General features: G+C 39.9%; 2 protein-coding genes across 3 annotated transcripts in view; one reads left to right on the top strand and one right to left on the bottom strand.

Annotated features, from left to right (window-relative positions):
• Positions 1 to 15272, top strand: part of LOC122871427 (monocarboxylate transporter 2-like) — a 29391-nt gene extending 14119 nt beyond the window's left edge. For both annotated transcript variants that reach the window (XM_044186539.1, XM_044186540.1), the window contains exons 3-5: positions 6586 to 6729; positions 7550 to 8353; positions 9784 to 15272. In XM_044186539.1, coding sequence (XP_044042474.1) covers positions 6586 to 6729; positions 7550 to 8353; positions 9784 to 10064 — 1229 coding nt within the window. In that variant the 3' untranslated portion in view covers positions 10065 to 15272. The remainder of the gene's footprint in view (positions 1 to 6585; positions 6730 to 7549; positions 8354 to 9783) is intronic.
• On the bottom strand, positions 141 to 19846 carry LOC122871428 (kinesin-like protein KIF20B). Its single transcript, XM_044186541.1, has 7 exons — positions 19339 to 19846; positions 18179 to 18251; positions 17468 to 17607; positions 17131 to 17181; positions 16838 to 16980; positions 16582 to 16730; positions 141 to 1272 (listed from the first exon to the last, which is right to left on the bottom strand). The coding sequence occupies exons 3-7, from the start codon at positions 17561 to 17563 to the stop codon at positions 1211 to 1213; spliced, it is 501 nt and encodes a 166-aa protein (XP_044042476.1). The 5' UTR covers positions 17564 to 17607; positions 18179 to 18251; positions 19339 to 19846; the 3' UTR covers positions 141 to 1210.
• Positions 19847 to 24164: the final 4318 nt, after the last annotated feature.

Raw genomic sequence — 24164 nt, forward strand, 5'->3', positions numbered from 1 at the left:
TATTTCAGTTCTTCTTTAATCTACTCTGCAAACAGGAACAATAACAGTTATTATGGTGTAGGTCCCCCCAGTAGGCCAGAGGGGCTTGAATCCAGGCTCTGTTTTAACTATGATCCTCCAAATTGCAATATTAACTTGCTTTTAGGGGAATCTCTTTAAGATTTCATTTTGTTACACATGTTGTCGTCGTTAGGGATTATTTGTGTTGCAAGGAGGTGGCGCGTTGTTTCCTGAGCAGATGCTAGAAGAAGGCCAGAAAGTATAATACAAAAGATGGAGGCACATTGGATTCATCTTGTGGTGATTTATTCAGCAGTGTTTGGTGTCATGGTTCTCTCAGTGTGGTTTAGGGTTTTTTCTGCCTCAAGATACAGTAGGAAATAACAGGATACAGATGGAAGTAGGCTGGATTTGAAACCACAGCATCAAGGGATGCAGGCACAGCGTCACATGCTGAGCTTCCAGACAACCACAATGTTCTGCCAAGCTAAAGCAACAAATGAGTATCAATACTGATGTTTAATCTACATGTTGATTTTTGGGAAATAATTGACTAGGAGCCTGTGGAACCAGGGTAAGAGAAAGTTGTAGATAAAATGAAAAATGTGCATTATTTTATAGACAAAATCAGCACTTTGTATACATTCAAACTAAGTAAGCTTGTATAGCCCCTTTCTAGTCTTTCCGACAACTCAAAACGCTTCACATGACATATCACATTCACACACTAATGGCAGGGGCTAACTGCTCATCACTTCAGAGAAATTAGCTAACCATTCACACACACACCAAGGGTTCAGCATCTTGCCCAAGGGCACTTCAACATGTGGAAGGGGGGAAGCCAGGATTGGTCCGCCAACCTTCCGATTAGTGGATGACCCACTCTACCACTAAGCCACAGCTGCCCTGACGATTTGCTGTAGCCACATACTCACATAAATAATATCAATCACTTATCCAATTCAAGGCAAATCTTTTATCATATGAAATAATGACACAATGCTACAGCTGGTCTTGCTTTGTTTCTTGAGTAAGGAACGTTTGAAGGGTCAGAATGTGTTTTCAGCAGGTCGTTTCCTCCACCATATTGCTCTGATCACCTGCTGTATCTCCCACTTTGGCTTCAGCCCGGCAGCCTTCTGCTTGGCAGTGCCGCGGCTGCCATCTGTCCTTCGCTGTAATCCTCCTGTCACTCGATCCACTGCTGTTGTCACCATCTGTACTGGTCATCAGCAGGCCTGGAAAGCTCATTTCCTGTGTTGTATAGTGCAGCTTCCACCAAGAACAGTAAAAGAATTTAGTAACTATCATCTTGTTACTGTTAGTAGTGAACATGTTAATACAGAGATGTTGCACAAGGTTAAGTAAAATATTGTGACTCAGATTTTAAAGATTTTTAAATATGTTTTGTATTGTGGACACTATCTGTCAAAAATAAGTCCACCACAGAGCACTAACAAGTTTATTTCTACTGTAAAATGTCCCGCTCAGTACATATCTTAGTAACAGTTCTTTAATAGCTACATTAAAAACCTACTGACAGGATTTCAATACCAATATCAGTCTTTAGCCCTGTGTCAGCCCTGTGAATATTAACTAATTTAGTATTAGTTAACACTTACTTCAACTAAAACATTTTCTTACTATAAGTAGAACGTATTTGTCGACCAACAAGAAGGTTTGCTCATTATGATGACATCATAACGTGCATCACGGGAGCATTAAAAGTCTTAATAAATTGAGTTGCTAGTATCTCGTTTATTTTTCATTCTTGTTATAACAAGATGCTTTCTTAGTGAAAAAGCTAAATTCAATGTAATCAAATGCTCAACTGCAGTTCAAAGTGTTAAAAATATTTCATTTGTCTTGTCTATTTAGTTTATGGTTCACACCATCTGCTTCTGTGCAAAAAAAACAGTACTGAAAATGAGTCGGGAAATAATTTCTCTGAATATTATTTTGAATTTTTTTTGGTTTGGAACCAAATATTCTGTTTTTGGAGATATAAGTATTTTGTCTGATCTCTGACCTCACTGAGAGAGCATTTACCACGAAGTGTGTGTCAGCCACATGACAGTTTTTTTTACTGATTGCCAACTGCTGCCTTAGCTTTACAATGACTGAATGTCATTATCATGTGGTGATGTCGTCTATGTGCAGTTACTAAGCGAGCAGCTCTTATTCATATTGATTGCACTCATCAGCTATTCATTAAACATCTGCTCTCTTGTTCTGCCTCTTACGCTGATGAAGCAATCACTGTTTGAATGTTTAACACCTTTCTAATTCCCCATGGCTGTCTGTGTGTGTGTGCGTGTGTGCATGCATTGGTGTTTACACAGCTCGGTCATTACTGTGAAACTGCCTGATAATGAGCAACAGCCAGTAGACACCCAGAAATATTAATCCAATCACTCCAAATTGCAGAAAAGACCTTCTACTTATCACTACTGTCCAGTGCAAACCTTGTGTCTACAACCTGCCAACTTTTGCCAACAAGCTTATTTTTAGCTGGACGGACAGAGTTTCATAGGCGAAAGAGGTCAGCTCCATGGAGTGTGTAATCCCTCAATTTTAAAGATGACATGAAAATGATCAAAAGCAGAGATGCAACATTTTCACTCAGCAAACAGAAAGTTTAATACAAAATATATACAAAAGTTCAAAATCTTTTTTTAGAAGACCAAGCAGTCAAATTCCAGATTGAACAATCAATAATCATTTTAGCGCTTCATCAAGAAGTAAAAGTACCAAACCTATGCTTGTTAGAGTCTCACAAATTTAAATGGCGCCGTTTTTTTTTCCATTTTCATTTATGTTTTTAGCAATGCTAGAAACATACATGACAATGTTGGTCGGTCGCTTCAAGTACAGTCTCTCAGAGCTGCTAGCATGGCCTAGCATGCTAGCATGGCCTTTTTATATCATTAGTTTGACTACTTTATGATGTAATTTTAGCTTTTGTTTGACACATCTGCCTCTACAGAACTGTAGGAAGCCATGCAATATTTTGCATCCCTGTAAGGTTTTATCAACTAACAGTGTAACTGGAAATGTGGGAATGGTTTCACAGAGATAAAACATTGTGCTCCTAACTTACCATGATCTATGAGATTGTAAACGAACTGTTCCCCCCCGATTCTAAACTGTTGCTTTAGCTTTATACTGTAAAACTTTAAAATGTGTTGATGCAAAGACGTCACTCAGCCTGAAGTAAATATAGTTTTTGTTCCTGACTTTGTAGTGGAATACAATGTTACCTGCAAACCTGAGTATGATACCAACCTGTAGTGTGAAGCGCTTTGAGTAGTCAGAAAGACTAGAAAGGCGCTGTCCATTTACCATTTACTTACCCTCTCCGAGGATTTGAATAGTAATTTGCCTGGCGGACCATGCAAATCAAATGCAAACAACATGTTTTCCAACAGACGGACATCTTTTTTTAGGGATAAAGGGAAGAAAATCCATACTAAGAATATCACACTATTATATATTATAATGTACTATTACTATTGTGAAAGAGGGGAAAGCAAGTGCCCTTTTTTCTGAATTAGGTATAAGTTTAGTGGAAGCAGGTGTGGTTCAAAGCTGTACACTCTACATAGAGAACACGCCTGAAAATGACAGCACTAATTGAGTTTCACTATCTTGCCTATGGAAAAAAAACAGGCTCTACAGTGCTATCCTTCATAGCATTACATCAGACGGCTGTGAAGCACCCGTCCCTCATCCTCTCAGCACAGCGAGCGTCGCTCTGTGATGACGTGTTTAAGCTGCAGCCTGTGTGTCCGTGTTGGATCAGTGTCGCTAATCCAGACGGAGAGACAGACTTGACCTTGGGGCGAGGCAGCATGGAAACAGTGCACACCCGTGTTACATTCACTGTCAGTCATAAAGACAGGTAGAAGACGGGATGCCAAATAAACAGTAGATCAAACGTGTTCACCTGTTAAGTGGTTTATCGGGAAGCAAAAAAGCTTTTGTTTCAGGGAAGCACTGAGGGAATTCCTTTATATTTTCACATAAGAAAAAATATATTATTTATGGCTGTCTATACAGAGTACCAGGTGTCATTAATTTGTTTTTATTTCCACCTTGATGAAGACCCTGTAAGGTCAGAACCAGACTGTGCTTTAAGTCATTATGCTTGACTAAATAAAGGCTTTTAACAGAATTTTTCTCTTTGCTCAGCATAAGCGTCCCTGAAGAACATTTTCTTGAACGTGAAAAGTCTTTTCCACTTCAAGAGCACCTTGAGGTTTCCCTGGATTTAATGCATGTGAAACTGATTGAGCACTTAGCCTCTGCAGTCTGCATGTTAGATTGGATAATCCATAGAGCATGCGGTGAACAGTTTGCATAGGGAGTATTTCTTAAGTAGAAAGTCCTTCAAATGGAAAACGTTGTCAATGAGTTCTGTGAATTGTGTCTGTGAGAGTAATGGAGAGGTTGTTCCCAGAAAAAACAATTAAAGCTGCCTCTAATAAATATTTCTATATTAACACATGATCAAATGACTACATGTAATGTGAAAGCTGTCGTTTATAGTGACAAACCCACAGAGAATTTTCACATGACTCACGTTTACACGGGCCACATTTATAGTACCAAAACAAAGATGTTTTGATACTATACTGTTTTGATTCACTCTCGCCGCTCTCATTAACATCATTTTTGGAAACTGCCCAGAACAACAACAGTCTGATCCGTTCAGCCAACTTCTCTAACCTTTAGGCCACCATGTTAACATCATCCAGTTTGATGCTGCTTACTGTTACACAGCTCTAAACTTTACCTCAAAGCCTCATGTCAACCTGAAAATACGGATAGAGTTTTATCACATAAATAAACCGGGTTTAGGCTGGTTTACCCTCCATTATGTCCCTGTAAATATCTGTGCATTGGGTCGGCAGCCAGATACACAATCACTTCATGTCTGTGTCCTCTTGCAGCAGAGCAGCTTTTAAAAGTTGTTTGCTTCCATTTCCATTTCTGTCGACCTTATCCTATTTGAAGTGTGATGGATAGCCGGCATCCTCACATCATGAGCTGTACCATCCTCCCCGCTTCAGCTCACATTAAAGGGTCGTGGAAAAAACTGTTAGACACATTTCTATATGTGTCATTCCCTTTTGGGATCTAGGTGGTTATATTTAGTGTGGGGTTTTGTCCACTGTGTAATGAAGTCCATGCTGCGTCTGGCCAGGAGATGATAAGCCTTTTTCAAGGGAGGTAATGTGCAGGCTCAGGGGCTTCCTCCTCTCGGCCGATTCGGGTCCCGCCGAGCCCCCGAGAATACTGATCACTGCTGTGGATGCAAATGAGGGGAACTTTCCTCAAGGTCGAAAAAAGATTCATGCAGTGGAAATTAAGTCAGATGACTCCTCGCCCGTTGTGGCTTTTTAAATTGCACTGGGCTTGGCAGAAATATGATACATCTTCTGGCTGGTAATGAGAGCATTATTTAAAAAAATAATACATCTTTCATTACTTTTCTCTCTCCCTATTTGATTTATACCTCCTGTACTTAAAATTCAGCAAAGGGTTGGGAGACGGTGTCAATTATAAGATGCACAGATTCCTAAAAAGTGCTTTAAGCAGCCACATTATTCAGAGGATGTTATGTACCAAGATACATAAAACAGATCAAATGTTTTCATATGCCTGAAGTGGAAAAATGTAAATGATATAAAGTAACACAGCAGCAATGTAATATACAGTGTTGAATCTACCTGTTTACTTAAAAATTCAGTGAATCGAGTCATAATTAAAACAATTCTAAACATATTGAGCATCCCAGGAATAAAAACAACCTTACTCCCCAGTAAGGTATAACTCTAACTTTTGGCATCTCCCCTCAAATCGCCTACTGCCTACCATTAACAATGGATCAAATGACTGTGTCATGTCAAAGATTGTAGTGATGAACCCACAGAGAATTATCACCTGACTCTGCAGTTCCTGTTAACCTAATGGGTATTTACTATGGACAGTAATAATATTACGGTTGACCTTTGTTTTCACTTCTAATTAAGTCATTTAGATAATATGGTTAAACTGGGGATTTGGTTACAACCTAATTAACCTAATTTAAGACTTTTTCTGTCGGCTCAGAGTGACAAGAGATGGTTGCCTGAAAATAAACGTTACATACTCAGCAAATTACAGAAATAGCAAAGTGCTTTGTCATTTGCTTCTTTTTTTTTGGCTTGAGTGAAATGTGAAATTATGATGCAGGTTGCTCCTCTACACATTATACAGCTGGAAACACAGGCTGGAGAATAAAATATTACTTGATGCACCTTTTCCACCATAGATATTGTATGTTAAAAAATATTATATAGAATAGAAAATGAAACTCTATAAGAAAGTCAGTTTCTTGTCTTAAATTGATTTGACAGGAGACAATGGGAGTGTGGTGTTTAAAAATGTAAACAGCCCAGTTGCTGTTATTAATAGAAGCTGGGCTCCCACTGGCGTTTAGGACTAACCAGATTAAATCATTACGCACTTACTTTCAGTGATCCTGACTACTGTAAACATCTGACATGTGTGGGTTGATTTAATGCTTTCCATTTGTTCCAGGTCCCATCAGCAGTATACTGGTCAACACATACGGCTGCAGGCCCATCGTCATGATGGGGGGCTGCCTCTGTGCCACTGGCATGATCTTAGCTTCCTTCTGCACCAGCGTGGTGCAGCTTTACATCTGCATAGGAGTTATTGGTGGTAAGTCCATCTAAATCCACTTAAGTCCATGTTGAGGTAAATTGATTAGCCTCTGCTTCTAAGTAGCAGGTTAAAAATAAAACAGTTGTAACAGGAAGAACATTTGCTTTGTTTATTCAATCTATTTTGGTTCTTGCCTTAATTTTATTATGCTGTGTTTTAACATAATTTCATATGCTAATTTACAACTTACTCATTGTAGGGGTTGACAGATAGCAGGCTGCCTCCCTCATTAGGTATCATTAAATGTTTTAGGTATATTTCAGAGATCTACTGTAGATACAGTATAACTATCAATCCATTGGCATTTAGATCCCAATGAAATGACATGAATCTACCATCTTGGTTTGCACCAAGGCTCTTTAACAGGCCATACTATGAGCAGTTCTCTGTGATTTCATATTACAGGAACTGTAATTCAATAATAATCTAAACAATATTGCTTAATGGAGCATTTATGGCATTTTCATTTGAAAGGAGAAATGTGTGCAAAAAGCCTTTTGGTGACACCTACTACATTATCAGAAAATGTAGAAAAAATGCTTAGCATTACAAGTTCTAATTCTTATCCAGTCAACTTTTTAAAATCACTATTATTACTTTTGTTTTTGAAAAACAACTTGACACATCATCACCCATGTTGCTAGCTTGTAGCCCAGAGATACTCGACACAAAGTGTAATTTGTTTTAAATTGGTTTCTTATTTAGGTGACTAAGAAGTACAATAGATCCTGTTCTAAGTGTTCTTTAGCACTGGTACATCAACAGTTGTAGCATGACTGTTACAAGTCTATTGTACCTCTGTCATCTTTCCTCATAGGACTTGGACTAGCCTTCAACCTGCAGCCAGCGCTGACTATGATAGGCAGATACTTCTATAAAAAGCGTCCCATTGCTAACGGGCTGGCGATGGCAGGCAGCCCGGTGTTCCTCAGCACCCTGGCTCCTCTCAACCAGTACCTCTTCAACCAGTTCGGCTGGAGAGGCAGCTTCCTCATCCTGGGTGGCCTGCTACTGAACTGCTGTGTGGCTGGGTCCCTCATGAGGCCTCTGGGACCACCACCCAGCAAAATCAAGAAGGACGAAGAGTTAGCCGCCATTGCCACCACAACAAAAGAGAAGTTCACTGCCTGGCAAACGGTCAACAAGTACCTGGACTTGACACTCTTCAAGCATCGTGGCTTCCTCATTTACCTGTCAGGCAATGTCATCATGTTCCTGGGCTTCTTTGCACCTATTGTCTTCCTTGCAGCCTACGCTAAGGACATGGGCGTGGATGAGTACTCGGCTGCCTTCCTGCTCTCAGTTCTGGCTTTTGTCGACATGTTTGCCAGGCCGTCCATGGGGCTACTGGCCAACTCGCGCTGGGTCCGGCCCAAGATCCAGTACTTTTTCAGCTTTGCTGTGCTGTACAATGGGGTGTGCCACATCCTCTGCCCACTGGTGGAAAGCTATACTGGTCTGGTGGTGTATGCAATGTTCTTCGGCTTTGCCTTTGGCATGGTCAGCTCAGTGCTGTTTGAAACACTGATGGATCTGGTTGGACCTCAGAGGTTCTCCAGTGCTGTGGGACTCACCACCATTGTGGAGTGCTGCCCGGTCCTCATTGGTCCACCTCTAGCAGGTACGATCTTTCTGTCTGAGAGCATATTTCATTCACTTACATGCACGGTTTTTACTGTCTCCCCTTCAAGTGTTCTTAGCCCTATTAGCCCAGATATTAGAGTCAGTAAATTAAATTCACAACATTATTAAGGCGCAGTCACACCAGAAAGGTGCAGTGGTTTTAGAAGCTTGGTATTGACTATTCACAGTAGCTAGTTAGCAAACTACTGTAACTGGTAAACTGTCTGCTAACATAATAGGCAGCCGGGAATATGCTAATGCTCATTAGTCACAAAAGCTCTCTAAGCTAGCTTGTTTGCTAGTGGGAGAATGAGTTAGCTTGGTTGCTAACAGGACAAACTGTTTACACAGATTATTGAAGAAAAACAGTTTTTGTACTACTGACTTTTGTTTCATAACTCTGCAAACCATGCTTCTTTTGTGGAAGAGTTTATGCCTGGCAGAGGGAGTTAAATATAAGTGGAATAATGCAACACAGATAATAAGCTATCATAGCTTCTCTTGTTTTGAGAAGGGTCAAACTGCAGTCCTCCCTCCTGAGGCCCCTAGTTCTGTGAGCCAATGGGGTTTGAGCATAAGTAGTAGGCTTCCGTTGTATGAAGAAGGCTATGTAAACTGTCATGTATTTCACCTTAGCAGTCGACCAAAATCTTGTTTATGAACAGATTTGAGCCGAGAAATAAGCAGTCCAGTTGCTGAATCTTCACTCATATTAGATCCACAAGGCCTACTTTAAAAGTTTGTTTCAACTTTTGTAAGGCAAGGGCACTTGCCACTGCTTTTTTGGCCTATTAGCTTACTTCTATAGTTTCCCAGGTTAGCTAACATTAGCTTGCAGTTTACTGCATACAGCCTGTGGTAGCTCATTAGCCGCCAGCGTCTAGCTTTCCAACAAATACTGTTCTAATAAACTTACGACATGTGATTAGCAACTAACTATATAACTAAAATGGCATATGGTTTTATTTCTCATTTTCCTGATTCTTATTATTATAATTAGTAGTAGTATTATTATAATCATTATATACTGTTAGATATCTTGCAAGTTAGTATGTCCGTGGTCAGTTAGTTATGCTTTAGCTGGTCAGAGAGATCTGAGGAGGGAGGTCTGAGATGTTGCAGTTGGACCCTTTTACTTGTTTTGGGCTCTACGGGTCTCCACTCCTTCGAAGGTCAGCATTGTCAAGATATTATGTACTAGTTCACCAAAGTTGAAGCAAAAGATTTGCATGGATTTACTTCGCCCCCTGCGAGTGAATCAACAAATTGTGGCGATTCCATTGAAATTCACTGATTTCACTACCCAATTTTACTGGCATTTAAACATGTTTACTGTAAATTATATCTAAATTCTACTTGGTAATACACTCAAATTTTATAACTGTGCAGATACTTACTAACATTTAAAAACCTTGTGCTGTCTTGCAGGGAAACTGGTCGATGTCACAAAAAACTACAAGTACATGTATTTTTGCTGTGGAGGTGTCGTGATTTTGGCAAGTATTTGGCTCTTCATTGGAAACTTCATTAACTACAGACTCTTGGAGCATGAGCGCAAGTGCGCAGAGATGTACAAACGGACTGAGACGGAAGATCCAGACCAAGTTCAGGATCAGAAGGAGGCTGATGGGAAAGCCCAGGCATCGGAGGAGCTGGTCGACAAAAGTCAAAAAGATGAGGAACCTATGCAGCGGGAAACCAACATCTAGATCCTTCTGCTTTGCCAACAGCTCACTCTCACCTCTGTGGCAACCTCGCAACGCCCTCCACTACAATCAAACTGAGCTCCAAGCCAAGAGGTGCCTCTCAGTATTCCACCAGGCTCTATTTGGGGTGCTCTGCACTTCTCTAAAACTAACTGCCAAAGCAACAACTGTGCTGTAGGAGGCTGTGAGGTGTTATATCTGTTTGTCAAAGAGCATCAGCTATGACTATAACAGAAATATTTACTATAAAGAAAAGTGTAAGATACTGTATGCATGTGAAGAGGAAAAACGTTAGAAAATGAAATGGAAAATGGTATAACAGTGTAGTACTAACTTTTTTGCCACGTTCACCTCATATCGGATTTACTGTAAATATAAGACTGCAGCTGGAGGAAAAGAACATTCACGGCAGACACCTAGTGGCAGTTACAGTCAGGATGTAGGATTATAGTAGGAAGTATGTAGTATGTAGGAACTCCAAAATTGTGTCAACTGAGAGTTAACAAAGCAGCAAATCCACAGATGTTGGCAGACAATTAGAAAATGAAAGTTAAATTCACAGTCAAACAATTAACTCTGCTTAAGGAAAGTAGTATCTGCTGCAGTTTGTTTATGGTTGATTTTAGTTATCTTTGTTTGTTTCAAAAAGTTAAAATATTCCAAGTTGTAGCAACAAGCGTCATTCCGTTCTTCCTACTGTGTCTTCCGATATGACGTGAATGAAACATCAGCGTGTTGCCACCATTCCAACAGCACCAGCAAATTGAATTCTTGTTCAAAATGAAATCCATCTTCTTCACAACACACTGAGTTCTTGGTAAACGAGGAAAGGTTAAATTAACAAGAGGCAGCAGTGAAAGGATTAGAAGGACCTCTCTGTGAGTGAAAGGTCACTGGTTTGATGCTTAAAATAGCCAGTGTCCATTCTTGGTGAAGTTTTGAGCAAGACTGATCCCTAACCGTGCGTTCACACCACGAGTAACTTAGTTTATGTGCTGCTTTTTTAAAGATTGTGGACAGTTAGAGGTTCTGAATGTACCGACTGTACAGTCAGATCAGACGGACTAATTTGTTAGCATAGAAAACAGCTTTAAGAGATTGAAATCAACTGCTCCTATTTAATGCTAATGTTTGTGAAATCATGTCAATAGGGAACAAAAAAGGAGCTGACTTGATGGTGGCAGCTGTTGAGCCTAAAAAGTTTAGCTGATTTTCTCCGGTTGGTCTGCTCTGTAGGAAGCAAAAACTCCTGATGACTTGTTGATGGTGTTGCTCGCGGTGCGAATGCAGCGCTAGCATTCCCAGTGCACTGGAAGTGGTTGATCCATCTGGTGATATGTGTCAAACAAGAACGCAAAATCCTAATTGCACTGTGTGTAATATGGCAATTGGGTGCCCTAAAATTCCCACTTCCATAAATAAAGAACAGATGTGTTCACAGCTGGTGACGCTGGTGAACGTGTACTATGCTGCCCGCCTGAGCACTGTAATGTAGTAGTAGTAGTAGTAGTAGTAAAACCTGCACAAATGTCCCACTTTAATACTTTCGATCAAGTCATGAAATGCTTCCTGTAAGTCGTCTATTGTTCCATATTACACTCATTTACAGTATGCTGCTCTAAAAGAGAAATAGCCATACTTCACCCCAAACATCTTTATAAAACTGCTGCAATTCAATGAATTTAGTTATGGTTGAATGTAATTTCCTCTGTGGGCCTTAATAAGGTATTAATGACCAAAAACCATCTGCATAATAATGGTTTTTCTACACATAGAGCCCATGAGCAATATAATATGTCATATTCTAATGCAGATATACAGGGAAGTGTATTTCTTGTGGTCAGTGTGACAGTCCATTCTGTGATACATTGCCTTAAATGTAATGTAATGAATGCAGGGGAGTTGTACTAATACGAATACTAATAGTGTTATACGAAGCTGATAAACCTTCATGTTAAATGTGACCCACTTTTTTTATTATTATTTATATTTGATTAATTTAAAAACTCACAAGAAATCAGTGTAATCTGCTCCATGTCTCCTAACACGTCTGTATTGAAATGTTAAAGCTATGAGATTAAGTAATGTTGTTCTGTATAGTCTCGCCATTAACTCACGAATCCACACCAGTATGTTAAAACATCTGAAGGAATTCTAGTGATAGTACTAATTAATGAATGTTAATCAAGTCTACCTGTATTTTCAATCGTAATGTGTGCAAACAAATGTACTGGATGAACGTATCGCGTAACAATTTAAATGTTGCTGTAAATGTCAACATTGTTCAATATTCTATCCATTCCTTGTGTTCATTTTTGTAAATGTCACCCTGCTGTGCTGTTGATCAGTTTTCATCTCTTTGGTCTCAAACGCTGACCAAATGGTGTCCTGTCTCAGATGTCCTAACAAAGCCAAACACATTTTAATAACAAATGTAATTTTTCAAAGCAATCATGAACAAAAACCAATGTTGTTGTCCCATTCATGCTTTGAAAAGTGGAATGCGTATTCAGAATCATGAAAATGGATGTCCAGCTGTGTAGCAGTGGCTCTCCACCAACTGCGTCTTCACCTAAGACTCATTACAACCAAACACTACGTCACTGTGAAACCCTGTCTGGTTTATGGTGAAGTCGGAGGAATCGGCTGTTGTTGTGTTTGGCTGGATGAAGTCTGAGGTTATCAGTGGAACACTGTTGAGAATATCTGCTATGCCATTTATTGTAAATAAGATTTGAAAGATTTGCACACTTCCGTTCTTAGTTTAACAAAGCACTTGACTCATTGAGCTTGCTTTTGGACCAGGACTTGGCCTCACTTGTATTTCCATTTTGAGATGAGCTCGTCTTGGTTTTGACTGCAGCCATCCCAGTTTGACATTACTTAACACACACATTGTGCGTTGAGGTTAGCTGTCCTAAGAGTTAGCTTAGCTATTCAGATTCAGTCTCCCATAATGCAGTTAGTTCACCAGCGTTTCATGCTGATATTAGATGGTATTTTTATATTACCATGTCTGTACCTTCCTTATAGCTTTTGTTAATGAATAACATTAATACCTTATGAATGTTAACGTATCCTGCTCGCACTTATAAGTGGAAAGAGGGGCTACTTTCATTCACTGACATCAGACGTCACTATGTTCATTGTACATGATGACTCAAAATGAGGGACATAGACTGCTATACAATCACTTTCTACCAAATAACACTGCCCCCTGCTGGTTCCAAACCAAACAGACCAAAAGGTAGAGCAAGCCAAGCTTCCCTGTCAACAGGAGAACACACAAGTACTTTTGGTAATGCAAGTGCAACAGCACTTACTTAGAAGGAAAAATCACTTAGTGCATACATGCTATATTAAATCTGTGATAAGGGCTCACAAGTAGATATTGTTTCATTTTAAGGCAACATAAGCGAAAAAAAGGTTGGGAATGAGAACTGCTCATTCAGAAGTCTCTAACATTGTTCTCTGCTAATAGGGCGGCTAGTCACGACATATTGTAAATAACACATGCTTGAAATTTTATGGTATTCTCCTATATTGCAAAACCATGTTATTTGGTCAAATTTAAGCAATACATTGCTTGGTATTTTTATTGTAAGAACAAAAGTTTTAATGATTTAATCCAAATAGAGATAATTGATTGAATTTGACACACACCGATAGCCTTATCAATTATGTTGCTAAACATCTCATATATTTTGTGTTCCTTTCTTTTTATGTGTACAGGTTTATTTTCAGGTTTGCTTTAAGACCAAATTTAGCAGAGGTTGAATTGAAAATGAATATTAAATACTTTCACCCCTGTATTACTTCTGTAAGCACACATAACTGTGTGTGTTTAAGTGTTCACTTTAGGAAAAGAGCTGGGCTGAAATGTTTTTTATTAACTAATGTATAGCTTGTTTTTTCCCCCTGATTTGTGGAATCAATATGCAGAATTTAAAGACTTTAAGGTTTATAAGAGACTGAACGAGATGTCACTTAGTTTCCTATTGGATTACATGCAGTAGTCAATTAAAACTTGGCAACATTTCAGTTTTTAGGGTTGAATTGGAAAGATCGTAGCAGCTAACAGTGTTTAGCTGATAGAAATGACAGCAGATTGGAGTTTCAAACATTCATACAGAAATTGGGTGAATTAATCATTACAGGGCAGAGTCCTCGTGAAATTAATTTTAATCAGGTGTTCTGAATTTCAAGTTTGTTTTGACTCTAAATTAGGTGCTCTGGACCTGAATTCACTTTGATGAAATTGAGTGTATTTATTTATATCAGGATTTTTTACAATTTCATTTTTTTCAATTTTCACATTCAAAACTCCATTTTAAAACCCTGATCTTTAAATAAGCAAATCTCTGCCCACTCAGCCAATGGGATCATTCCTGCCTCCATTAAGTGTTTTATAACAAAATTCCAGTCTGCAGAACTAAAACTAAACTTCTTGAACAAACTTTTTTTTGAGATCTCTATATGCTGGTGTTGATTGTATACAAGGCGGTTTGCTACTGGGAGGCTGAAGGACTCTGGCTGTTAAGCTAACTGTGCCTTATTGTGCTATACTGACCATTATGAACAGCTTTTTGCGAACACAGTAAAAATGGTATTGTGTTGCTCAAACCACGACATTCACCTGTAGGTTCGATTTCTGTCCTTGCTCCTACTGTTTGTGTGTTTACAAATCATTGCAGTCTTTCATTTTCTGTAAATAATCCACTTTTGTAGCTACTCATCCAAAATTCACTCCTGTCTGCGTCTTTACACCATGCTAACACATATGAACAAATATGCTGTAACACCAGATAGTCTAAATAAATTGTTTTGTCTTTGACAATATTTGCTATATATTGTGTTCATAGTCCTTTTCACACATAGTGAAAGATGCAAATATTTCTGTGTATGAACACATTTGAGGACAGTTGTGTTCACATGTTTGGACCTCAGTACTGTAGTTTGTCTCAGCAGTGAACTCAGTCCATAAAGTCCTTCCAGTAGCAGACGTACTGTGTGCTTTCTCATCAGGGCAACTATACTGTATGGCATTAAACCGTTTTTCAGATTGTGTAAGTCTTTCCACTACCTCTGTAGCCGTCATGTCAGAGTGAGGAAAAGTACCACACGGGTATTGAAAACTGATTTATGTTTTTGTAATTCTAACAGAATGTTATCACCTATCACAGTAGCTAAATAAAGTATATATCCAAATAAGTCACATGACTCCTGTTTATAAGTGTATGGTTTGATGTTTTAAATCTGAGCCAAGCTGACATTTTGTGCTGCTGTTCAGTGTATACAGTATAATATGACTTGACTATGACGTTTCATCAAAACTATATTGGCAGAGAGGAAAAGCTACTATTATTCAAAGGCAGAATAATATTAGTGAGTTTACAAATAAATGGAAAAATAAATGCCCAAAGAAAAACAAATGGGTTTTCCTACTTTTTGCTTTAGTCAAGGAGAAACAACTACTATATTGTCCGCAGGTTTGATCAATATTCTATTTTTGATTAAAGAACAGCATGGGCTACATAGAGCAGTAATTCCTAATTAATTTACTTGAACGCAATTACCTTTTAGCCATGCCAGGTTTGTTATAACATGAGAGAGGACATTAATTAGCAGTGATTGTAAACGGTAAGACCAGTGTTTTCTGCTTACTCACCAAACTTCATTCATAAATCCTACAGTTTCGTTTCCTGTTGATGTACAAAGGCACACACGTAGTGAACCTGCTTATTTTAGATGTTTTATTGATCAAGAGGGCGCACAGAAATGTAATCGCATGACATGTTGACATATGTACCTCAAAAATGGGATAAATATCAACACACGCTCCTGACGTGTTCCTTTGGTTTGGTTGCACCACCAACCATATGGCGGATGATATCGCGGGGAATTGTGGGTAGAGTGTGATGTCACTGTAGGTAAAAGAATTCTCAAAAGAATATGTAAAATTCTTTGAAGAGAATTAAACAAAGCGCCAATGATTTTAAATCAGTGACATCATCAACAAGTTAGGGAACGGAAAACACATATAGCAGTGCATCGTAGTAACATTCGTAGTAACATCAGATGTAAGTAAAAGAGTGCAGATCTCAGCCAGGCCTGGTACCACCAAATGAATAACACGCCAATGGCTTGAGTCATTTCACATGGTATCACAACTCCTTTTTTTTTTACTTTTTGCGCTTATAATGTGTAGAGACGGCGTGTCATTTTACGCCATTTAGTCTCTACTGACTTATAATGTGTAGAGACGGCGTGTCATTTTACGCGTTTAATGTCAGAAAAAACATTTCAGGTGACGTAGTGAAGAGCGACAAAGTTCACGTATTTTAACTTACGTAACGTCACTTACGTAACGTATTTATCATGTACGTTACGTAACGTACTTACCTACCAGCTGGTTAAGAGGAGTGAGGAGTCAATGGCAGTATAAAAAATGTTGTGTTCAGAAACACCTGTTGGACAGTTCACTGTACAGGCAAGTCTGTGTGTTTGTGTGTGTGCTGACCTTCTGGGTGAGGGCGTTGAGCATCTCGTCCGAAGCAGGACGAGTTCTGGTTGATGTTGACCACCATGGAGACCCGGCTGGCACCACTGAAGAAGAACTGCAGGAAGTGGGTCAGCTTGGACTCCCTGAAGGGAATGTGGTGCTGGAACCTGCAGAGAAACAGATCATCTGTCATCCTGGTGTCTTTTCAAATATCACTGACATCTGACTGAAGCTGCTGACAGGCTCTCACACACACACACACACACACACACACACAGTGTTGTCGTTCTTGGCGTGTTCGTTTAGTCTCATGGCGTTGATGCACTTCCTGAGTGTCAGCAGAGAGCTGTTGATGTTTCCTGCTTCCTTCAGTCGCTCTCCGGTGTTGTGAGTCCGATAACGTCGCACAGAGCCAACCTAAACACACAGACAAAAACACCCAAGTAGAATTTAAATCCAACACTGCAGGCCTGACTGATATGAGCAAACTGTAAGCTCATCCCTCCACGCTGAAGCACAAACAGTGTGAATAAAGTGTGAGCTTGCTCGCCGATGCCGCACACTCACGGAACTCCGCCGTCGTCCGCTCTGAGGATCCGGATGGAGAAGATGCTGTGGCTGCAGAGACACACACAAACCCTGATCACTCCTCAGCTGTCACATCCACACAGATACTGCTGATACTGATCGTTCAGACCGACTGCAGCCCTGTGCGGAAAAAAAACGCAGCCTCCTCTTTCACTTCAATGAGACAAATCAGTCAAATACATGCAAGCACACATTCCCGGTAGATTACTTTGTAATGTGAACGCTGTATTTCTGCTGTTTACGTTAAGATTGTTGTGATGACAGATAAAATGGTTGCTGCCATTAGTTGTAAATCCTGTCTGTGAGTTTTCTGAACCTGTGCACTGTTTGCGGCAGCAGCAGCTGACCTCCTGCTGGACAGCTGGTTCAGTCTGGTGAAGGAGAAACTCTGCTTCTTCTTCGCGTTCTTCATCAGTCAGGCCTCCTCAGAGCTGTTCACCTGGATCCACCGCAGTTCTAAAACACACACATAAACACACACTGCAGCTTAAACTACAGCTTGACTGATACATCAACACAACCAATGCTATCAACCAAATTTATTTGTTTTGTAATGGCATCAAAAAACCCAGAATCAGTCATTCGACAGTGCAATGACCCAGTGCCCCTGTGTTCAGTTATATCTTGTCAAAAGAATTAGAACATTCAAATACTTTTTGATGACATCCTGCACTCTGGAGCATATATATCCAATCAAATATGTTTGAAGTGACTAGCTAACCCCGCCCATCATATAAAGCCAAACATGACTGTTGGCTCGTGGGTCGTAGCAGCTGGTAGAGCAATATCACAGTAGGAGGTGTGTGTTTGGATTTCAGCTGGCTAAAACTGTGTTTACATTTCCAAAAGATTGTGGTTAAGCTCTAATTTATTCATTTCTTCCTTCTCCTGGTGTAACAACATGTGTGAGGGCGGTGTGTCTGTATTGGTTGGTCCAATCAAATCTAAAGGATTGGATTTAAATCCCTCTCTTGACTAAACCTCGCCCACATGTTCACATGACTGAAAACATCACTCTGAGTGTCACCTTTGATGAAGGAGTTTCCTTTGACGTCCGGAGACAGACTCAGCACTGTCCTCTTGTGGTATCCACTGGGAACCTGAACATCACAGATCAATCAGACGATCAATCACAGCTCGACGACTGATTGTCTTGTTATTTGGACAGTTTAAGTCTTTCAAAGAGAGGACATTTTGTCTGGTCCTCACTTCTTCAAGGGCTGTTTGATGGTTAAGCGAGCGTTGAGACCAAAATCAACTCTGTATTGAAACATTGCAGGGCGCTTCAGGTGCAGGCGAGACATGAAAACAGAACCAGGAAGTCCAGTTTGATTAATATATCAATGAATTTGAAGGCTTATTAGACACCAAAACCGCGCACAGAGGTTTATAATACTATGAGACGGGAATTTCCAGCTCTAGAAAGTCTCCACATTGACAACTATCTTATCTTTCCTCACCAGGATCGTGAGGTAAACAGCAGAAATACAATGTTCGCGTTATGATGTATTTGACCTGCCACAGCGGCGTCTTGCTGGATGATGTTGCGTCGGGTTGCAGCAAAAGTTGAGCCTGGTCGGACTTTTTTTGCCAGAGCCTCTTGCATTTTTCAAGCAGAGCTAAAGTTGGTCTGAACGCGGACTTTGTTTTAGGGTAAAGCTGGATTTATAGTCGACAGATGTATTAGATGTATCACACGTCATCAAACCATATTGTGCTTTAATAATATTTCCCACAGTAACTGTGTTTAGTCTTTCATCACTGTGATACAGAGCGATGGTACACATGTACTCATAGAACTGAAGTTACATCCAGGTAACTTCGCTCCTTGTTTCATTAGTGAATAGGAAACTGTTCATGTTGTTTCATTCACTGTGACAGCGAGCGGTGGTCACAGTGAGCAGAAGGTTTGTAGTGTTGATGTTTTTGCGTGTTAGTGAAAAGCAGCAGAGTCTTTCTTCATGTTGTCTTCACTCTCAACAATCTACACGAACCGACCAATCACAGTTCTTGTTGTCTCCACATGGTATCTGCTGTAGCCCTGACGTGTAGTTACACAGCGCAGCTACTGCGTAAACCCTTACCGCACTGTACTATAAATCCTGCTTTAGGTTAGAGTTTAGGGTAAGGATCACATAAAGTGTCCTCACAAGTATAGAAGTACAAACTCGTGTGTGTGTGTGTTACCTGTTCCAGCAGGTCGTGGATGTTGTAAATCTCACAGGATGAAACCCAAACAGAGAAACAAACAGACAGAAATTGTCGGCTTCAGAGGCGCTGTTCACACTGGTGTCAGTGCTGAGACGAGCCTGAACACACACATACAGAAACACACACACACACAGAAACACACACACACAGAAACACACACATACAGAAACACGTTGAGTACTTTGGGTTAAATCTTCACTTCTTAAAGGAGCAGATCTGACCTCAGAGAGTCACTGACCGTCAAGAAAAGTTGATCTTCCAGGCGTCAGACTTTGGTCGCTCTGCAGAGAGAAAGATGAGGCACATGCTAGTTCACACTACATCCTCACATTGTGAACGCGTTTTTTAATTTGTATTTTCTGTCTGTGTGTCCGACCGCTTTGAGCAGCCTCAGCGATTCCTCTTGCTGCCTGCTGGACTGGAGTCAGATCGGTCCGACTGTACAGACGACCTTCAATACTGTTAAAGACTGACACTGACTGACAGAGACCTGGGCAACAGACCTGAGTCATAGTCCGGACCTGAGAGACAGACAGACAGACGGACAGAGAGAGAGACAGACAGTCAGAGAGACAGACAGACAGTCAGAGAGAGAGAGACAGAGAGACAGAGAGACAGACAGACAGTCAGAGAGAGAAAGAGACAGAGAGACAGACAGAGACAGACAGACAGTCAGAGAGGGAGACAGTCAGAGAGAGAGAGACAGAGAGACAGACAGACAGACAGTCAGAGAGAGAGACAGAGAGACAGACAGACAGACAGACAGTCAGAGACAGTTATGTATTTAGCAAAAATGCTAAACATTTTCTGCTTCCAGCATCTTATAAGTGTTCATTTTCTTCCCGCACTTACATTACAAATACTTCATTAAAAATCAAATACTGTACAATCAAATAAAAGTTCAGTGATATTTCTGCATGTGCCTGCCTCTCTGAACACTAGAGTCCTATTTGGACAGGATCAATGTTACGTAATAACAGACAATGATATTCTGCAGAAAAAACATGTGACCTTCATCATTATGATTTATGATTATTTCTAATATTAGAATACTTTACTGGTAATTATTTAGCTGTCATTGGATTATTAACACAGCTGTAAACTAGTTAAAACGTCTTTTCTTTCTGAATGTGAATTGGCTGCTTTTACAGTATTGAAAGAGACTGGTATATATGTGTTAAAGGCATCACCTGGAACATGAGTTTATCTAGACCTTTTCCTTCATTGTATGAGTTGACTGGAAACGAATGATCTGTCAGGTCAGTAAAATCCTTTTCTACTCCTTCAGTTGTCACACTGTGAGCTGAGCTGATGAAATTCAGTAACAGTAAACAAATGTATAAGAATTCACTTTTAAACACTTAAAAAGTGTCTCTCTGGACTGGACTTAAATTAGAGGAGGGACGGCGAGTTCAGTGAAAAACAGCAGGTAATTGCTGCTGTAATTCCTACTGGGGTGGAGGGTGAAAAATCACAGACATGAAATCACTGACCAGTGCAGGTAAAAATAATAATAAAAATAACTCCACCTCCCCAGGAGAAATACATACCGTCTGAATGGGCTTAAGGCTGAATACAAGTGTCCAGACTTCCACGCACCTTCAGTCTCTTTACACAAAGCTCATAAGTCACTTCGTCACTACTTTTTGCTACAGATTTGTTGACTCCTAAGTCAAGTTTAGCCCCCCCACTTTATTTTTTTTTTTGCAATTACTTGTGTTTATCACATTGACATGTCTGATTTGACATATTATGTTAGTGCCTTTAATTTATTTTGAATTTGTATGCAAAATGTTTGATAGGCTTTATGTTCTATGAAATCCAAAGTATGTTTGTGAAGTTTTTTGATGTACTTTACTAGAAAACATAAATGAACATTTGAAGAGTCAAAACTGTTCTTTGTTTTTGCTGAGTTAACAATAGTGATGTCAGTTAGATTTGGTTAGGTCAGACCTATGGAAAATTATATCATCCATCTTTGCTCAATACATCTTAGCCTCTCTTACCCTCAGGTGTGCATGAACTACAGGTTATGAACTTCTTTTTAAAATACAAAAATGTGAAAATATCGGTATCGGCCATTAGAAGCAGGTAATTATCAATTATTGGTATCAGCTGAAAAAAATCCATATCGTGCATCCATAGTTGATTTGGCTAACATGTTAGCAAAGAGTTGCTTCTTTATACATTGAGCAGATATGGAGCAACATTAGCATTCATTTGAACTCGTGTTTCTGGCCACCTGATGAATGTACTTCCAATATTCACCCTCTTTATAGCTCTGTTTTGGTCTCCACCAACGACTGAGGGAAATATTTGGCTCTTCAGCAGCTAAATGCTCCACTATGTTCACTAGCTAGTCGCTAACTTTGTCTGTGGGTTGTTTGGTGCTGGGCAGGTTGCGTACAGTGGGTTAATCAGAGCATTTTCACTGAAAACAGCTGGAAATTATGCTGATGAGAACCGTGAGAGTGAATCAAAACAGTAAAGTTGTGAGCCGTGAAACCAAAACAATGAGATGAACGGCGCAAAAAAAAAACCGTTCCGTAGAACTGAGAAGAACTACAGATTGGGTTAGGGTTCTCTGTGGGTTTGTCACTACGAGTGAACATTACACATAGTCATTACAGCTGCTGTTAATATAAAAATATTGATTTGGGCAGCTTTACTTTTAGTTGAATTGGTTTCAATCAAGATTTTTTTTAAACCACAACATGTATGATTTTTATTTTTGTATCATTTTTATACGACCACAGGGGGACGCCAAAGTTGGACATTTTCAAATTCTACACTTAGTGGCTTTAATTAAGATTGCAGGACAAGATTACAGTTAAGATTTTTAAATCCCAGAGAGGGATACACACAGAAAAAAAGGCCAGAGAGCTAGATAAAAGATATACATCTCTATTCATGCAAATAATTATACTAGGTTATTCAGTATATAACAATACACTATGGACTAATGTGGTACAATCAGTCAAGATACAGTATGTGCCCAGGTTAATTTTATCAGCACAAAATTGTAGCGGCTGCCCACCAAATTTCAAATCTTACAACTTTTTAAGATATCCTGAGGGAGAGACAAACAAACAAACCACCTGGTGAAAACGGAACCTCCATGGTGGAGTTAAAGATCCTTTAGCAAGTCAGCACAATGAATAATAATATCTGTGTGTCTGTATTTCCATTAACAGTCAGCACACAAGATCACCTGGATAGGACCAGCAGCTCTCATTACCCTTAAAGTGCAACTCTCCTCCTGCATCAAACCCAGCAATAATCAAGCATGAGCCTGTTATTAATTCTGCCTGGTAACCAATGCCAACCCACATTTTAAAGATGCAAACCCAGAGCCCCACCACCACTTTGAACACCCTCCCCACTGTCTCATTAGTATGCAATGCTTTGGCGAGGCTGCGCGTGCCGATGATGGCTGGAGACCCTCAGGCAGAGTTTCAGGCTAGATTTTAATGGGGCGGTAAGGGTCAACAGGAGAGAAGAGAACAATAAGCCTCTCCAGTTGCCTGTGATAGGCATTTCAGCAGGATTGGGTATCCTGCGGGGGGGGGGATTGTTGGGGTTTGAATGCTGAAGAAGTTGACCTTCAAAACAGTGTCAAACTCGACTCCTAGTGAAGCTGCAGAGTTTCAGGTTGGCTGCCTTTGAGTCCTGGCAGTTGGCAATTAGCTGTCACATTGGCATACAGGCCAACCACGCTTCACTAACAATGTTGTGATAATAGCTTAAATACCAAAGGGATGCAGACGTCCCAGTGGAGATGTTACCATTCTTTTGATGTGGTGTAGAGCTGGTAATTGCCTTTCATCTACCTGCTTCCAATCGCTCTTATTCCTCTGATTTCCTTTTTTCCCTTTTACATGGGCTCCAAAAACATGAAGACTATTTTTTCCTGCTGTACTTGCTGTAAAAATGTATCTGGATGGGAACAGCAGCCAAATGTAAAAATATGGGAAAGTAAAATCACAGATTGTATTTATTGTTTATTACTTCTAATGTCTTTCATGATTTGTGCACTTGAATATGTGTGCATGAATGCTCCCTGCAAATGCTCACTCATTTATTGTGCACTTTTAGGAACTTGTTGACATGTTTTCCAGGAACTACACATGAAAATTTGTATTTTTGCAAATTCTAGGAAAGTTTTGAAAGCATAGCATGACTTCAGGAAGAGCACTGGAGTCGTGCTTTTATTAGCTGATTGGCACCAGCTGCTTCATTCATGCTTCACAATCACTGGCTCATTCACAGCTGACTTGTAACGTCCAATCATACACATGCAGATGTAGAGCGCAGCCATTATAACCTGACACTTCTCACTATAACTCTGTTGCCGTCAGCTGCTGCAAGGCCCTCCCCCACCTCCTTATGTGCTGTACCTTTGGTATTGTTCATTTAACTAAGATCTGATGTTCAAGTGTGTGTTTATTAAGGGGGGATTAGGTCTCCTAGCAGGATCTTCTTTGCTGCTCGAATTATTTTAACGCTCCCTCAAAGAGCAGAGGCTGCGGCAAATCTAACCATTTGCTGTAAATGGTCAATTACTTGCCCTCTGACTGAGAGGTAATAAAATGGTATGGTATATTTCATGAGGTATTTCTGACCTGCTACACATTGAAATATATATATAAATTGAGTTTTACCCTAAACTTCTCAACTCGCTTTCTTGGTACAACTCTCTGTCTGTTAAATATGAGGCTACAGCCAGCAGCAGTTGGAAACAGCTAGCCTGACTTTGTCCGAACGATTTCTTGGCTGATTGCAGTGACTTACTCTTGACAAGA

This window comes from Siniperca chuatsi, linkage group LG23 (assembly GCF_020085105.1).
Source record: "Siniperca chuatsi isolate FFG_IHB_CAS linkage group LG23, ASM2008510v1, whole genome shotgun sequence".
NCBI lineage: Eukaryota > Metazoa > Chordata > Actinopteri > Centrarchiformes > Sinipercidae > Siniperca > Siniperca chuatsi.

Excerpts from the sequence above, each read along its gene's own strand:
- LOC122871428 (XM_044186541.1), bottom strand. The coding sequence starts at position 17,563 with ATGAAGAACGCGAAGAAGAAGCAGAGTTTCTCCTTCACCAGACTGAAC. Across the intron at positions 16,981-17,130 it reads GCGGACGACGGCGGAGTTCC|GTTGGCTCTGTGCGACGTTA; the intron begins GTGAGTGTGCGG and ends CTGTGTGTTTAG. Across the intron at positions 16,731-16,837 it reads GCCAAGAACGACAACACTGT|GTTCCAGCACCACATTCCCT; the intron begins GTGTGTGTGTGT and ends GTTTCTCTGCAG.